The sequence below is a fragment of the Theropithecus gelada genome, chromosome 1 (assembly GCF_003255815.1).
Source record: "Theropithecus gelada isolate Dixy chromosome 1, Tgel_1.0, whole genome shotgun sequence".
Lineage (NCBI taxonomy): Eukaryota > Metazoa > Chordata > Mammalia > Primates > Cercopithecidae > Theropithecus > Theropithecus gelada.
The window spans coordinates 127,907,352-127,925,794 of record NC_037668.1 but is presented as its reverse complement, the minus strand read 5'-3'; the positions used below and the strand labels follow the sequence as shown (position 1 = coordinate 127,925,794).

At 38.0% G+C, this 18,443-nt stretch overlaps 1 protein-coding gene across 1 annotated transcript in view; it reads right to left on the bottom strand.

Annotated features, from left to right (window-relative positions):
* PALMD (palmdelphin) overlaps positions 1–18,443 on the bottom strand; it is a 48,715-nt gene that overhangs the window by 13,322 nt on the left and 16,950 nt on the right. The window contains exon 4 of the mRNA XM_025359442.1: positions 13,215–13,339. Coding sequence (XP_025215227.1) covers positions 13,215–13,339 — 125 coding nt within the window. The remainder of the gene's footprint in view (positions 1–13,214; positions 13,340–18,443) is intronic.

Here is an 18,443-nt window from a genome sequence, read left to right as displayed (position 1 = left end):
ATCATCACGAGATAATGTCTCCAATCCAATTCCAACATGCAATTTTTTGTCTTGGATAAAAGGACAGCACATAAATGCTGGATGCATCAGGAAGAGGTTATTTCAGAAGGCAATATATATATATATGCATATATATACACACACACATACACGTACATGTATGCATGTACATAGATACATACATATGTGTACGTATGTGTGTTTATCTGTGAGTGTATATACATATATATGTAAAATTAAAATTGTTTCGAATGGAGAGCATTTGGGGAAGTTACCGTGGGGTAACTCTTTAACCTTCACATGCCTATCTTTCAGTTCATGGGTTAGAATTTCCATAAGTGCTGCCATCCCCATCTTTAGAAGGTATTACCTTTCAGAATGGGAATTGAGCTCCTTGAAATGCTGATTCAGTTTGGTGAGGAACAGGCAGCAGAGAAAGAAATATCCTCCTTGGTGCCTCCCAGGCTGTTAGGTGGGGCTTGATGGATGAGTCAGTGCCTCTCACCATTTCTGAGAGTTGGTGGGCAGGCATCATGTGCCAATTTAGATAAGCAGAGTACATGAAAAAGGATTTGTAATGCTATCCATTATTGGAATCTTTCTTCTCCTTGCCTATTTGCTGGGGAAAAAGAGGGTTATTTTCAAGAGCTCCCTAGGTAAAAGCAGGTAGCTTTCATTTCATGAACTGTTGCAGTAATAACCTCCCTTAATCATCACGAGATAATGTCTCCAATCCAATTCCAACATGCAATTTTTTTGTCTTGGAAAAAAGGACAGCACATAAATGCTGGATGCATCAGGAAGAGGTTATTTCAGAAGGCAATTTTTCTGCTGCTAAGGGTCCATTTATCTCTCTCAGCTTTTGGTGGAGTTAACAAGGACTCACAACCTGATAGAGTTTGCCATTAGGGGCCAAACAGACTGGAACTCATGAGGGGAAAAACCACACAAACCAAAATTCAAAAGTCGTCATCCTACCTTTCAGCACTTCATGTGTTAGCATTTATAACATTTAACACATATTGCATATTTACATTGCACCAGGCACTGGCCTATTTCGTTCTTATAGCAACCCCCATGAGCACTGCTGTTAGTTCCAATTGACAAATGAGCAAGCTGGGCACCTAGAAAGGCAACCGACCCAGAGGCTCACGGGCAGCCTGAGGCAGGATGGAATTTGAAATCAGATCTTTACTTACAGAGTCTGAACTCTTAACTCCTCTCCAATTAGCCACTGTAGAAAGAAAACCTAAAAAAATGGATTCTTAGGAACTTAGACACAGCGTTCATTTTGCTCTGCAGTATAAAGGGATTTTTTTTTACTTTCTATGATAATAAAGGAAGTGAAGATTGAAATGATAGCTGGGGCACACCAGTGTGTAAAAGTGTTGACCCATTACATATAAAGGGAATATTTCTGTCCTAATCTTCCTTAGGGTTATTTTGCTGTACTGGGGATTTTTCTGCTCAGTGGGTTAGTCCGTCTAACAAGGATTAAAGTCTGGGCTTTATCTTTTTTTTTTTTTGGCTGCTTGACTTTGGTTCCGGTGTGAGTTCTCAGAACAGTCTCCTTCAAAGAATCTGGGGTTTCCTAAGTTAATGCCACTTTACAGCACGACTTTCTTTGCTTCCACACAAGACTGTGTTGTTCAAAGTAATTGAAGCAGTAGGTCTTAAATATAAAGCTGGCTAATGCAATTTGATTATGTTACTGCAGTTTCAAGGTAACCACCAATGCTAGGTATGAAATTAAGTTTATGGCTGGCTCTTATCTATACTTTGAAGGGACTGATGAGTTACTTGCATTTCAGTAGCCCAAACTCTCTTATTAAAAGCCAGGACTACACCTAAAGAGAGGGTCCAATGGCTATTTCTCTGGGATAGCCTGAGTCAGCAGGTGTTACGTCACTACTGATGTGCCTCTGAGGCCAGCTGATGGAAGTGCTAGGACAAAACCCCCACCTCCAACATTCCCCAAGCTAGACAAAGAGGGATTTTTTTTTTTTTAAAGAGACGAGGTATGCCTGTGTTGCCCGGGCTTGTCTTTAACTCCTGGGCTCAAGAGATCCTCCCACCTTGCCTTGGCCTCCCCAAAAGCTGGTATTACAGGTGTGAGCCACCATGCCCAGCTGGATCCAGTTTCTTTTGGGACTCACAGGTTCTCAGAATGTCTTTGCCTCTGATAAGTATTGAATTCTGCCTAGAGTGGTGAGCAATTCTAGCTTGATTCTCCCCTTGGACTAGAGATTCTCTTCCCTTTCTTCCCCACTAAATCTTGGGAGAACAGGAAACAGTTGGTGGTTTACCTATATTTTTGTGAGTTTTTGTGTGAAGGCCCACTTTCTCAGGGGAAGAAAAGACTGTTTACAGCTCTACCCATGGAAACAGAAAATGAACCCATCTCAAAGCTAATACAGTTGGCTTAATCCTTTAACCCCTCCAAGCTTGTTCTCTCATTTAGGGAATAATAATAGTATTCACTAAAGGTTGTCTTAAGGAGATAGTTGAGGTAATTGTTCATAAACCCCTACAACAGGGCTTGATGCAGAGGAGTTCCTTAATAAAGATGAGTCACTGGCCTGGGCATGGTGGCTCATGCCTGTAATCCCAGCACTTTGGGAGGCTGAGGCGAGTGGATTACTTGAGATGAGGAGTTTGAGACCAACCCAGCCAACATGGTGAAACCTTGTCTCTATGAAAAATAAAAAAATTAGCTGGGCATAGTGACATGCACCTATAATCCCAGCTACTCAAGAGGCTGAGTCAGGAGAATCGCTTGAACCTGGGAGGTGGAGGTTGCAGTGAGTTCATGCCACGGCACTCCAGTCTGGGTGACAGAGTGAGACTGTCTCAAAAGAAAAAAAAAAAAAGACCCTTTTCTCTTTCTTAGTTTGCTTGGGAGAGGAGGACCATCTGTGACAACTCCATTGGAAGACAAAAATCTAGTAGGTCCATTTGGGTGTTTGATCTGCAACTTTAGCAAGCATGGTACTAATATAGCTTCAGGGACATACTTGTCCTTGCAAATGCTGATCTAAACAGAAAATCTCAACAGTGATCCAGCATGACTGGAAGAGTTGTAGTAATATGTACAAGGATGATGTCTATTTAGTAAATGTGGGCAGAAAGAACATTCTAGTCTTTTTTGACAACCTGTTATTTCCTCTCTCCACACCCCACCCCCAATCCATCCTCCTTTTGTTCTTTTTAGTGATAGAACTCCCTGAGTTTTATATGACTTCCTGGCTACGTTGCTATGGACTACATTTCCCAGTGTCCTTGGCATTCAGATGGTACTGTGTGAGTAAATTCTGGCCAACAGGGTATTAGCAGAATTGACATCTGCAACTGTCAGGTCATGCCGTTAAAATAGAGCTGCTTGTCCTCCATTTATCTTCCCTTCCTGAAGTGGAATGCAGATGAAGTAGTGAGCTGGCTTTGACCATATAGCCAAGGGCATCCCTTAGGAGGTAGCAAAACAACAAGACAGAAAGAAATAGGGCCTCTAGATAACCTCATGTAACACTGATGCTCTCCTCTGCGTGTATGTTTACCAGTTAGGATTTGATGTATGTGAGAGAAAGGAACCTTTCTATCTCATTTAAGCCACTGCTCTTGAGGACTCTTTTAAAGTGACAAAACCCATATGCTGACTATTGTGTAACCTTATGGGGAATGAATTGTAGTGTGACACATTTTATGTGATTTTTCATAATTTTTTAAATTGATTTGCAGAATTACTCATTATCTTGCAGTTTAGGTAGTTAACTAGCAAAAACAGAAAAATAATCAGTCTTTGCTCCCAGTAGTTAAAGGATTTATATGTTTCTAGAAAATGTATCAAATCTGGCATGATTTGTGTTGACAGCTGGCTAATATTGAATGGTTAAGGTTTGCAGGGAAAAATGAAAGTTCTTTTTATTTTTTAAAACCATAGCTCATCTAAAATAATCTCTCTGGAAATTCAATGACTATTATTGAGTATGTACAGTTGACTTTAGTCAAGTTATCTTGACTGCAGTGTGTAAGTCATACATAATAGGCGGATACACTACTACTAATGGGTCAGAGGTTAAAGATATTTCATCTTTACAGATAATTTGGCCAGTGGTAATGCCAAGCTACATTTTCTTAATAAAGTTGAGAGTAGTGTAATCTATTAGAAGTGGAGCTTTTTTTAAAAAAATTTTTAAAGTTGAGGTTTAATAAATTTCATCAAACATATAGCAAACCTTTATTAAGGACCTATTACATATCAGGCACATTTTCTTCACTAAGCTGAAATAAAATCATTATCTTAAGTGAAATAACTCAGAAACAGACAAATACCACGTGTTCTAATGTATAAGTGGGTGCGAAGTAATGTGTGTATATGGACATATAGAGTGAAAAAATAGTCACTGGAGACTCAGAAGGGTGAGAGGGTAGGAGGGGTATTACGGATGAGAAATTACCTAATGGATACAATGAACATTATTGGCTGATGATTGCACTAAAAGCCCAGACTTCACCACTATTCAATGTATCCATGTAACAAAACTGCACTTGCACCCCCTATATCTACAAAAATTTTTAAAAAGTGCATATCAAAAAAGATGAATAATTCAATGCACAGACAGTAGGTAAGAACAAAAACTATCCAGTATGGCTGGTGTTCTTAAAAAAAAAAAAAAGAAGAAGAAGAAGAAGAACTGCCTTAGAACCAGCCATTGTCAAAGGGCATTTTTGCTCTGCTTCTTGATGTTGATTGTTCATGTTTGATACCAAGGAACAGGACAGAATAAGGAAGATCTAACCTACTAGTGCAAACAGTCATATGCTACTGGTAAGCATGCCAGAGAATTAAAGGGCATTTGGCATACAGCAAACACTAAGTTTGCCACAAGTCAGATCTATTGCCTCTAATTCTGAGCATTTAAGAATAGAACAAACAATACAATGCAGCAGCTTTAAGACAAAAAGAAGCAGACAGGCAAGGGAATAATGACATTGAAACAAGCATCAGTTTGCTCTGATGGTTGGGAACAGAGCAGATGTTTAGAAAGCTGAATAATTAATTATATGTGAATAGCTTTTGCACGGGTGAATCTCATCTCCTAATATAACTCTGCAAATATTAATTATCTTATGGGCAGATGATAGTATCTTGATTTGAAACCGCCATGTAGGCATGTAACGTTACAAGTGATTTAGTAGAAAAGCAAACCCTCTTAATCAGAACAATATTTTGCAAAGTGAGGGTTTCATTTGCCATGAAAAATAAGAAACAAAACTGGTTTTCAGAGAATCAGCCACTATCATGCACAAGTTATTATACAAATGTCATTTTCAAATGAATGCAAATAAACATAGTCTCAAGGTTGATGTGATATGAAGGATTGGTTAGTTATGGGCTTCTCAACGCTCTGGCGGGATAGAAACTAGGTGTGTGTGCTTTTTAATTAGGGCTTGTAGAGGACCTTGTAGTACATGCCAAACATTTAATAGGAGTGAAATAATTGTAATAATTTGACTTGTACCCAGGTGTCATGAGTTTCCCAAGTGGCCATCAACTACTGTTGTGGCCAGGACATGGCAAGTTAACTGAAGATATACTTATCTGTGACTCTGGTAAGCCTCTTTTATTTTCCTAAAAAAAAAAAATTGTAGAGAAAAACATTTCTATGAATAAACTACTTGTAATTATATAATGAAATGGCAAAAAGTATTCAATGATGGAGACAGCTAGTGACTCTTTCCTTTCAGAAATAATTCCTGGCTTTGTGCCTTGGTAACCCTTAACATTTATCCCTGACTATATTACAGAGCAGCCACTATATTTTCTATTTTTTATCCACTTCATTTTTGCTTTGCTTCTTGATGTTAACTGTTCATGTTTGATACCAAGGAACAGGACTCTATTGTTTGAAGATCAACAAATATAAATTCCAATCCTAATAAAACATGGAGTAACCAACAAGAATCAGATAACCTTGGGTGGTCTAAGTGGACAAAGTGACATTTGCCTTATGGCAGACAAAAGGTGCATCACAAGGGGGTGGGTGTGGAAGTTTTTTGAACTGGTAAAATTAGTCACGGGAAACTCTCCTGCCGAATGGAGAAGCCTAGGCCCGGTGGCAGGCAGCACAGATCCTTTCTCTATTACAGTGAGTCGCTGCTCTTGAACATTCTTCCTTTATGACCAAGGTTTGGAGAACGGATCACTGAAACTAATTCACCTCCCATTTACTGGATTGTGCAGTTGCTCCTTTGTTCTTCTTTACTCATGTCAGCACAGCCGAAGATCTATGACAACTCGGCTAATGGTGTCAAATTTGTATTTCAAGGCACTGAATACCATTTTAAATGAGATAATAAATGTAAATGCATTTTGAAAAGTTAAAGGATTTAAAAAGAGAAAAACACAAATATATTTTTTGTGGGGGAGCTTATATGGAATCTTCTCTGTAAGACTCAAAGACTTACATATGGCAAGTTCTCAATAATGTTCATGGAATGAATCAAGAATAAGCAGTGTGAGGTCTGGTGGGAAGGGTCTGGAGTCAGAAAGACCTACGTGTGACTCCTGGCATGACTGTTACCAGATTGATAGCTTTCTATGCTTTAGTGTCCTTATGTACAAAATGAGGCTAATTAGACTTCCCTCAGAGAACTGTCATTCTCAGAATAGTGCTCCATAAAGGGTAGCTGTTGTTACATAAATTGAAGTGGAGTGGAGGGAGGACCCTCAGAGGTTATTGCAATCTACTTTTCAGCCTATCGTGGCAGGGGCCAGTAACCATTTAATCCTCATTTCTACTAACATATAGATGAGATTGGCAGGTGTGAACAAGAATGAATGCTGAAAGGTCGGGATAAGGAAAATAAAGGGCATATGGAGGAAAGGAAAATGGAGAGAAAGTAAACAAAGCAATGGTGAGAAGTTAAAACATGCCATTGATAATTGTTTCAAAAACCAGGACACCACTACCATTTAACTTTGCCCTTGACTTAAAATAGCTGGATGTTTATTCTTTTTTTATTTTTAAAAGAGTTTCAAAGCTTTCCTTTTCAGTTCATTAATGTTCAAGTCATTATCTAGGCTTCTACAGCTGGTCCTCTTAGAAAGGTAGTATTTTAAGTACTAACATTCATCTATATGTCATCTATTTTACTCATTAATTCATTTATTAGGCTATGTATTCACAGGTATTCCTACTATGTGCTAGGCGTCGTACTAGGGGCCTGTGTGTGTGTGTTTTGGTGGGTTGGAGTGGGTAGACTTCTTCCCTTTTTTGCTTTTAAGTTTGGTTTACTTGGCTTTTTTTTTTTTTTGTTAAATTAAAAGTGAAGCTCCTGAATTAAAAATAATCAGACTATCTGGGAAACAACAACAGATGAAATATTACAAATCTGGTAAACCAATTAGTCAAATATGGAGAGTGAAAAACATGCTTGGAATGATTTTGACTCATGTAATTACCTTAGAATAATTTCTTCAGTGTCTCTAGGCAACAGCAAATTTAATAAGAAACAAATGGTAGAGTTTTTTTCGCCTTTTTTTTCTTTTTCTAATGTTGTCATAAAAGAGCAGCTTATCTATCTCTCTGCTATGTGGCATTAGATACGGGTTAGGGTAGGAAGGCAGAAACATCTAGAATGTAATATTTTTCACTTAGCGTACCTCACCCGTGTTTGATGAAACATTAGTTTCATTAAGGTACAATTGACCTGCACAGATAGTTAAAAGTGTTAGGTAGGGGTTAAACTTGGATGGAAATAATAACAAGCTAAACTTTGATAAATGACAACCAGTAACAACAAAATTTAAGTTTTATATTTCTACATCAATGTTTTGGTTCCCTTTTGAATTGAGTCTTGCCTGCTCTCTTTTGAGTTAATTGAGTAGGTTATTGCTTTACGTGATATTGAGCAGAATGCATTTTCTTGGGTTTCAGCTACTTTTGTGGAGGAATTTTCCTCAAGTTATGTGGGATGTGACTATAGCTGCTGTGCCAGTCTACTTGGCTTTTCTCATGACACGTAGTCACATAGACATCCAAGGCTTCACATACACCTTTGCCCATTTGTATCATCTGCGGAAGGCAGTTTCTAACTATTTGGGGGACAAATGAAAGTTCATTAAAAGAAGGCAGAAGGTCAGAAGGGCACTTTGGAGTATTTAAAAAAAAATCCGTGCTAGAGAACATTTAATCATAAGTAGCTTATCCTTCCCAAAGGGAATGCAGTGTATTTGCATCATTCTCCTCGGCAGTTAACCTTTTACATTTCATGCTTATGACATTTCTGTCAGGCACTCTGTGTGCTCCAATTAAAGTCAGAGGTCTTTGGACACAGTTCAAGAAGTACAGTGTCTGGATGGGAGCGTGGCGCGGGGCAGTTTGGCTAAGGGAGGTCATGGACAACTGCAGGGCAGCTGGATAGGAAAGAAGAACCCAGGATGTGAACAAGTTGCTGGGGGCATACCTCCTATGGAGACTTATTGGAGGTGTCATTTTGGGCGTGGGCTATTGAATAGAGGAGAGCAAGGAAAGTGTTAGGACAAGATGTCCAAACCAGGATATAAATTCGTGCACATGGATATTTGGACTGAAAATCAGTGCACCTGTGCCTACAATCAGGCAGTAAATGGTTCAGTGGTCTCAGTAAGAGCAGGGCTCATTTGGGAGGCAAATTGAAACTCTGTTTAAGCAAAGTGATTCAGAAGGAGATGTTCAGTATAGCCTTCCCCTGGGAACATTTCCTCCTAAGGTATTAATCAGGGCACCAGGCAAAATACTCCACAATATTGTTCCAAAGCTAAGAATGTAACTCAGAGACAGAAACCATGGAAACCCACTTATTTTCTGAAATGTTGCCTCTCTTTGGAAGAGAAGACGACAGGATGAATAAGCAGATATGCTTTACTTAAAGGTTATGCGTGAGTCAGGGTACCCTCTGAATGTCTTTAATATGTTAAATATTCAGGTAAATGTCTACATAAAGTGGTACACATAAAAGTGAAATTATAGCATAGATTGGAAATTTAAAAATTGCTATAAAAGTATAGAGTTTACAGAATTTAACATTTGTAAAAAATTTCTGCAGGATCTGAGGCGCAATTTTATTTTTATGATTAGGACTTTTAATTAGGTTTAAAATCCTGGCTCTTTACGTTTAGCTGTATGACCTAGGGTGAGTTAGCCTCTGTAAGTGTCAATTTTTCTCATCTGTTAAATGTTACCTACCTAATAGGGTAGTGGTGAGAATTCAGTGAAATCATATACATGAAATGTTTAGCACAATGCCTGGTCCAAGGCAAATGTTCCACAAAAATTAACCTCTATGGTAGCATTCTAGCCTTTAAACCATAAAAAAAAAAAAAATCATAGATTATTTCCAAGTGGAAATATACTCATTGGTTAGTCTTCTCAGTTTACTCCAAGAGAAACACTCTTTGTACTAGCATAAAGAAAGGAGAGCACTTGGCCAAAAAATAAAAATACCTGGATAAAGATCCGTGCAGTGTTGTTCTTCTAATTTCACCTTTTGGTAAGGACTAGTATTTAACCTTTTTTGTACACCTACCATGTGTCAGGCACTCTATATTCACAGCAGTCCTGTGAAGTGGCTGTAACTGTCCCACATTACAGGCAGGGAAACTGAGGCTCAAAGAAATGAAAGAACATGGCCAAGCCTATGTACTAAGTCAGCAAAACAGGGATTTGAATGCCAGAGGCAATGCTGTTTCAGTTCATCTCACAACGCCTTGCAAGTAGAAAGAAAGAAAGGTTCATGGGCAAAGTCTGGCCCTGCTATGGACTCCACGGTAGTAGCAATATTTCTATTTTGATCCTCCCATTAAAGTCTTATCCTGTAGCTGAGGGGCCTGGCAGAGTGGCAAATGTCACCCTCGAGCAGGCACGTAAGTCAAGTGATAAATCACATTCAAAGTTTGAGTTACTTTCCCTGCTTAGGGATTGTGAGTGGCTCTCCCTAGTTCAACTTCATCAGTTGGCTCCATTGCTACTCAGTGCTAACAGGAAATTGTACTGATTTAGCTGGTAATAAGAGCTTCTCAAGCACTGTGGGTACTTGTTTAGGAGAAAGATTGAATTTAAAAACATGCACCTGAATTTTTTTTTTTTTTTAGCAGCTTTACAAACATCTGAGGAGAAAATGTTCCGTTATCAGATAAAGCTGCTTTGGCAATGTGGTTTTTACAATGCTGGGCAGTAGGGGAAGTTGCTGAATACAGACAAGGCATCGTTATTTTTTTCTCTTCGTGTGTTGCTTTGGAACATTCTGTTACTTTTATATTTTTAACCAGATAAACATGCCTCTATAGGTCACAAGAAAACAAATTCTTTATTTTTTTTTTTTTGCAAATACATCTTTTCAGGATCATTCCTTAAACAAAGCAGTTTGCTGATTATTAGAGATACTTGTCTGTGTTAGGTGTTTTACTATTTCTAGAGCATTTGCATTTACAGCTCTCCTTTCATTTTTTGGCTGGAGAGCACTGAACTTGGCTTGCTTTGAAATCTAAGTCTACCCTTTACTGACTCTGTGACCTTAATTAAGTCACTTTCTCTCGCTGCGCCTATTTCCTCATCTGTGAAATGGAGGTGTTGGTGCTTTCTTTCTAGGATTGTTGTTTTTAATGACTTAATGTAAGTGCAAGCGCTTTGTAAATTATACAAGTTCCTTTAAAAATGAACCACTACTGTTACTATTACTTACATTTAAGGACTAAACTAATTTGGTGTTCACAAGGAGTATTGATGGATTCATAGCATCATGAAGATCTAAAAGTTGTAGTGAGATGCGAGAAACTGGGTAATGAACAAACATGTAATCAGTAATTTACCAAAGAGAATAGGGGGACATAGAAGGAGATCCTAAGTGTGGTTGGAGCTTTTTGGAGAAAGGAGAGCAAAGGGACAGAACATACTTCAAAGATTTTCTATAAGAGAGATACCTTTCCAGTCCACAGAGGTTGATGTGTGCCATCATTTCACAGGCACTGTGGAGTAGTCAAATGGGTCAGTCCCTGACCTCCCACTTCCTAGTTGTGTGAATTCCTTAACTTCTCTGAAAGAAGTGAAGGTAACAATACCTACCCTCACCGAGTTATGAAGATTAAATAGGACAATATTTGTAAAGTGCCTGGTGTATTCCATGGCTTATTAAATATATATCTCTCTTCATCTCCCTCCTCCTTCTCCTTTTTAATTTTTGGTTAGGAAGGAGCTCTAACTAGACAAGCCACTATCAATACTACTAGGAGCTTATGTGCTTCTCAGAGCATTCAGGCAAGGCCTAAAAGCAATCAGTAGAGTCCTGGTTAATACTAGGATTACTCAGAATGCTGCCCAAGCCTGTTAATGGAGTTTGAGTATATGTGGCCACTTCCATTATCATCAGATGCAGAGAAAGTTGTAAGTGTTCAGTATGTGGAAAGACTCTAAAAGGAGGTTTTGAGGGGAAGCAAGTAGGTGTCTGTGCAGTAGGAAAGGTTTGCAGGGATTAAATTCAGGACTCCTTCAGAGATAAGGGTTCTGTGTTGAGGAATGAAGAAAGTAATCACCCACTTATGCTGGGATCTTGGTAAGAAAGTCTTGCCAAGGGATGCCTTGATAAGAATTGAGTTTTCCAAACCATAGAGCTGATTTATTGGGTTATTTTAAAAGTATTTATTATCCACTATTTAGAAATCTTTGAGTAAACAACTGAGGGGTTTATAAATGGAAACATTTCAATTATATAACCTTTTAAGAATTGTTAATTTCAAAAACATCTAGATAAGGATGAGTAGTCAATGCTTTTAGCTATTAAATATACAAGTGCTTACAATTAATCAAGTAAAACGGAAATCATTTGAAGAGAGGAAGTCTTTTTTCACATTGTCAGTTTTAAGCCTAATGAGATCTGTTTGTATAGCGCAGTGAGTATGGACAAAATGTGGTCGTAGCACAGCCACCAAATACTTTTGTGTTTCGGATCTTTTCTATAGTCCTCACTAAAGGCAATGCATTAAAGCAAATGAGGTTTTGAAAGTTGTCTATATTCAAAGATGGGTAGACTTTAATTTGTTGTCATGGTTATAACACAAGAAATTCCATCTTTTAAATGTTTTCCCTGTGTGGGTTAGAAAATGATTCTGGCCTTTCCCGTATCTGTTTCTTTTGTGTTTTTTTTGCATGTGATAATACTAATAATCCCATCTTACATTTAAGCTTTCCGGTTTTTTCATGTCCATCACCTTATTTCAAGCCAAGATAATTTTAGAGCATTACTTCTTACACCAGCAGTTTCCTGACTGTACTGATCTCACAAATTAAGCAGGAAAGGATGTTGAGAAATGAGGTGAACACCTGTGAGCAAATCATCAAAGAACTAGAAGAGGGAAACTGTGAACAGAGTATTCCTATAGAACCTTCTTTCCAAAATATAATGGTTGTGACTGGGGAGGGCCTGAGAGAAATATGATGGAAGGACAGGGTAAACACACCTGTAGGCTTGTCACCTGTCCTAAGGTGAGAGTAGGGGCTGGGGCTGTGAAGAAGGACTGTTGTTTGCGTACCTACCATGCGCCAGGTAGGTGCTGGTAGTTTAGCACACATATTTTTTAAAAGGTAGGCATTGTTACTACCATTCTGCAGGAAATAGGCTCAGAGAGGTATAAGTAAGTCATCAATATGCATTTAAAAAGAAATCTAGTGTTGCTATACTCAGGTGATATTTATAGTCAAATTTCTATTGTGGCCTTCTGGTGCGTTTCCTTAGTCTTTTTTAGAAATTCATATGGAATTTCTAAAGGCTGACCGTGGTGGCTCACACCTGTAATCCAAGTACATTGGGAGGCCGAGGCAGATGCATCACTTTGAGCTCAGGAGTTCTAGACCAATCTGGGCAACATAGTGAAACCCCATCTCCACAAAAATACAAAAATCAGCCGAGAATTGGTGGCGGATGCCTGTAGTCCTAGTTACTCAGGAGGCTGAGGCTGGAGAATCGCTTGAGTCCCAGGAGTGGAGGTTGCAGTGAACCAAGATAGTGCCACTGCACTCCAGCCTGGGTGACAGTGTGAAAGCCTGCCTTAAAAAAAAAAAAAAAGAAATTCAAATGGAAGATTTTATTATGCCCCTGAAAGTGAGAATGGCATGTCTATGTACAACATGGGACAAAGTCAAAATAAAGGTAGTTGTGGAGTATCTCAGTGAGGGCCATACCTGAGGATACTTTGTTCTAGAACCTGGATCTGGTGCTGGTCTTGTTGATTTTGCTTCTTCATCTCTTCCTGTTCTTTTCCGCTGCTGATTCCATCTAGAAGCCATTTCTCCCTCAAGGCCTTTTTCTGATGTCAGGAAACATAAAGATATCTTCTTATATTGGTCAATAATTTCCAAAATCTCTTACTGCTTTCAAATCTTATGCATTTCAATACGTGACGCGTTAAAGAGGAATTATTTTCTCTCAGTGACTTGCCTGAATAAATCTGGTATTTTCTATCATTGTAACCTTCTTGACTCTATTCAAAGCCAGTGTTTATGCATCTAAATCCCATTTATACTTCAAGGTTTAGTTTGGGTCTCTCTTTCGGCATGAAGATCCCTGGCCCCCATACTCCTGGCAGCCCCATCCTGACCCTCACTTTCTGTCTTCAGAACCATGCCATACTGTATGTTTATCACAGTCATAATGAGACCTCGTAATATGATGTCTTCAGTGTCACCTGTTATTGATGGGTATATATCTTGTGTCCTTAACAAAGTCAAAAGCTTCTTGAAGCCATTTTGATACCTCCCCCCGGTGAGAGCATGCAATGACTGCTTTAAAAAAATCTTTAGTGGTATTAATCAGAATGGTGGGCAAAACCGAAGGTCACTGTTGTACCTTAAACATATTCAATGTTATTCTTAGGCTGTGTGGCAGCTGTTTATTGTTTAGCCTACTTAGCCCCCCTTCTTTCTTCTCAGAATCTCCCTGGTTATAGACATTCTTAAGTGCAAAATTTACTGATCTGTCTAAACGTTGGTGAGTTTTTGTCAACTTTAACAACACGCAAAGAATTATGTTTCACCAGATGGAACAAACAAAAACTGCTCTTGAATTTGCATTAGGAAATTAAACTCCTGGACCTGGAGTTTAAAGACCTAAGAAGACCTAAAACAAATGAAAAAGACCTCTAAAGGTTGGATGGGCTTTAATTAGCATGTAGCCTACATCTCAGTTAGGAAGTGTTAGATATATATGGTCATGTTATTTTCAAGGAGCTCAAGTTTCTCTTTTTCTCCTGGAATAAAAGGGCTCTTATTATGTATCTAATCTGCCCTATAAATTATTTGTTCAGTTATTCATTGTTAATTAATCATTGGGGATTCACTATATTGAAAATCCGTAGGAGAGAATGGAAACTTTATTTTCTGGGACTTCTTTCTCTTATATTGAAATTTAAATGAGAGTAAATATGAATAACTTTGTGTGTGTGTGTGTGTGTGTGTGTGTGTGTTTAAGGATGCTAGAATAAATACCACTGAGATACGAGTATCTCTGAATTAAAAAAAATTTAAAATTAAGTTTAGTTGTGATAGGTAATTACCAAAGGATGGTTATTTTTTACTAAGGCAATGACTTTTAAATCTTTTTCTCTTTTAAAAAAAGCCAATATAACATTATAACTTATAACATTACAAATAAATGTTATATGGAACTATAGTTTGGAAAACAGATGAATTCTGGACCTCTCTAATTGAAGCAGCGAGGGGGCCTGAAAGCTTATGGATACACAGAACATGGTTTGAAAACCACTAGATTGAGTAAATAACTTCACCCCCGATTGTCACATTTATGTTGGCCTTTTCAGAGTCTTAAGCAATTGCATGTGGACGATATATACCATAAGAGTAATTTGTATTACTCCACTCTGTGACCAGAGATTCTTTACCCCAGTGTTATCTTAACCATTGTTTGTAGCTGTTTAGCTGTTTGCAAAAATGTTTTCCTGCAGATCCAGTAAATAGGATTAACATTGGTTAAGATTCAGCTCCTGGGGTCAAAGATGCTAAGAAACTCTGAATATAGCAGCATTTTAATAATTTACCTTGATTCTAATTAATTTTTATTTAATGGAATTTTAGCTAATGCTTAGGAAAGAAGACAGCAACACCTATAGAGGTAAGTTTTACTCCTTACAAACCACCTATAAGAAAAGTTCCAGTCAATGGCATACGTAGTTCTATAACAAACACTCAGATGGGGTGGTCTTCTGAGGCCGAATAATAGAGGGTAGCGAATCATCCTTGTGATGTGATTAGGTTAACTTGGGGCTATATTCTTGGTTCTTAGTCTGGTTAGAAATAATCTTAATTTTGGTCTTATAAAAGTTTGTTCATGCTTCATAAGTTTTCATTTATGCCTGGTGAAGAACTCTTTGAACTTAAATATAAAATATTCAATTTGAACGTGCAATCAAAATGATATATGATGCAATCACATACATACTGTAGTAATCAAAACAGTTATTTTGCTTTTATGTCACAGTTTAGACTTGTGCTTTAGTATATGAGGCTAATGAGTATAATAAAATCTACAATGAAATTCAGAATTGAAAGGCATAGGAACTAAATGAAAATATGTGACATGCAGGTGATAGATCTTTCTGCAGTTTTTATAGGAAAAGGTTTTCCTGAAGCACTTCCATATCTACCCAGAAGTTACAGTAGAGTAGGAATAAATTGGTTTCTCATAGATTGAATTGAATGGACTCACGGAAATAAAAAATTTTTCAGATTGACTGTATTTTGTGTTTCCTGGTAACATGAGACTGTGATCGTATTACTAGGCAAGAAGATCCATACAGGAAGAAAATCTCGGAATGGTTGGAATATTAAGATGTTAAAAGTGTCCCAGAAATTCCCTTGCTAGCACACTCTGAGAATGATCATCAGGTTCAGGAGCTAAAGAATATCAGAGTTATCAGAGTGAGTTACTACAACTGTTTTGAAAAGTGTGCACTCTGATATGGGAGGAACACTTTGTAAATGTTTATGCTTACGTTGTGTAATGTGTGTCGCTGAAGTATAATGAACTAGTTTGCAATCAGGAAAGTGGAGAGGATAGTCATGAAAACCAGGACAAATGGATGAAGAAAGTAAGAGACAGGCTATAGAGGCTAACAGAGCTTTCTTAACTTGGTGAACACATGGTAGAAATGTTTTTAAAAATACTTTCGCACATTTTAAACCCCATTTTGGAATGATGCCTCGTTGCTGTTTGCTATAGCCAACTATTTTCTGTAAAACTTGGAAGAATGTGCTCTACTGAAGTAGCCACTCTGTCTTCTCTGTGCCCTGTGCAGTTTATGCCTCCCATAAAGTGTTTATCACAGAATAACTGTTATTGTGAGTTTATGTATCAGTTACCATTTTAAGGATACAGGCCAAATTTCACTTATTTTATATTCTTAGTGTCTAGCTTCATACCCTGTACATAATATGTACTTAATAAATATTTATTGACTAAAGGTCCTATATACATCCATACGAATTCTACTTATCAGTTAAGACTCAACTTGAATCCCATACCTTCAATAGTGCCTTCTTGACTACTCCAGATTAAAGAATACTTATCCTGTAGTTTAAATTAAAACACTGTCATTTATCTTGTTTATTTAATCTTGAATTTCCCAAATTAGGACAGTGTGTCATTTCCCCCAGCTCCCAGCCCTGCTCCATGCCACACACACCCGTTTTGGCCAGTGAACAACTTGGGAAAGTGGATAGCACTTTTGTGCAGAGAAAATTGAAATCTTTTGCTCCAGGTATAAGCATCTCTGAACCAGAGTGCATGATTGGCGAAGGAATATGGACAGGATTTTAGCACCATCATTTCAGGTACCTTTGTGCAGTACACAGTCTGCACAACTGTATATGGCAGTCCAAAACATGATAAATGTTTTGATTGGATTGGTTCAGGAGAGGTCTCCTGTGTTCTGGAGAGCAAACCAATAAGGAAGATCATGTACTACTTTCCAGACTGTTTTTGGCAAGTGCTGAAATGAGGTGCTACTTCAGAAATGGACCTTTCAGTGAGTCAGGCTTTTCATGTGAATCTTACTTTCTAGAATGAACTAAGGGGATATTTAAATCTTCTCATCTACTGTGAGCTCCACTGTTTTGTGGTTACCCATTCTGCAAGGACAGCAATCGCCCATTCTCAAGGATAGCTAGAGAGCTATCATTTTACTCAGAAGCAGGAAGTAGTTCATTGGGAGATTGGGATTGTGTGTATTGTGTGTGTAATTGTGTGTGTGTGTAAATTGTGCATGTGTGTGTCAGACAGAGAGAGGAAAGGAGAGCAAATGACCTCTGGTTTTGGAGTTAGAAATGCCCTATCTAAAAAACTTTCTAGATTTGATTGTTGATTTCATTTGAATTGCACTGGAACAACGTGGCACATTCTTTTTTTTTTTTTTTAATTTCATTGATTTTCTAGGAGTACACACTACATTTCTTGACAATGTATACTACTCATGTAAATTCAGTGTGACATATTGGAAGGGCAGCAGACTAGCTATGCTTTGAAATTATCCATCAAACATCAGAAATGTCAAGTTGTTTAGAAGCAAAGAAGCAAACAGAATCCAGAGAATGAGGCTAATTGGAATCTTAAATTATATTTCTTTTCAGAGGCAGGTACTTGTTCCATTAGAAAAATGAAGTCAGTTGCATTCGGCAAGTTTAACTGAACTTTGTAGACCCCGTGAGTGTGCAGCCTTGTATCATTAAGGGGATTCATTAAATCTATTGATAGCAGCCCTGCCAGATAAGTAGTTTCCTGCCTGGGCCTTTTCACAAGGAGCTGCTGTTTGTCATTTGCTTGCATCCTGTCACTAAGCTAAGTAATAAAATGTTGAAACTCAATGTGCTTTAATTACAAAATGACCACACCCAGTGAAAGATGTAAAATCTGATTTTAAACATGGAGAGTTATTTCTGGTTATGATCTCATGGTCTGTCAAAACAAAATAAAACAAAAACCCGAAGCATACTCAAGCAACATTGGACTCATTGCACTGAACTTTTAGATACAAGCATCCTTGACGAGGCTAGACACTGTTCTGCACCCCCAAGGGAACGACTGGCCTTTCATTGATTTCAAAAGGCACTTCCTAGCTGGATCCACTCCCTAGGGATGTTAAGCAAGACTGTGAGCAGGGCCAAATTCTCAAGACTGAATTCTCAAGGTTGCTCAAGAAAATTGAGAAACTCAGTAATAAAGAATAAAAGTAATAAAACCATGTTTTCAACTTTGCACATGTTGGCTAGAAGGTAGTACTCTCATATGCAAATATTACTAGCTTGTTGGCCTCCCCTGTGGTTATTACAATGTTAGTCAAACTATCTAGAAATTTTTTTTCTTTCCTGAAGCTTTTTTACTATTGAAATTTGAGTACCAGT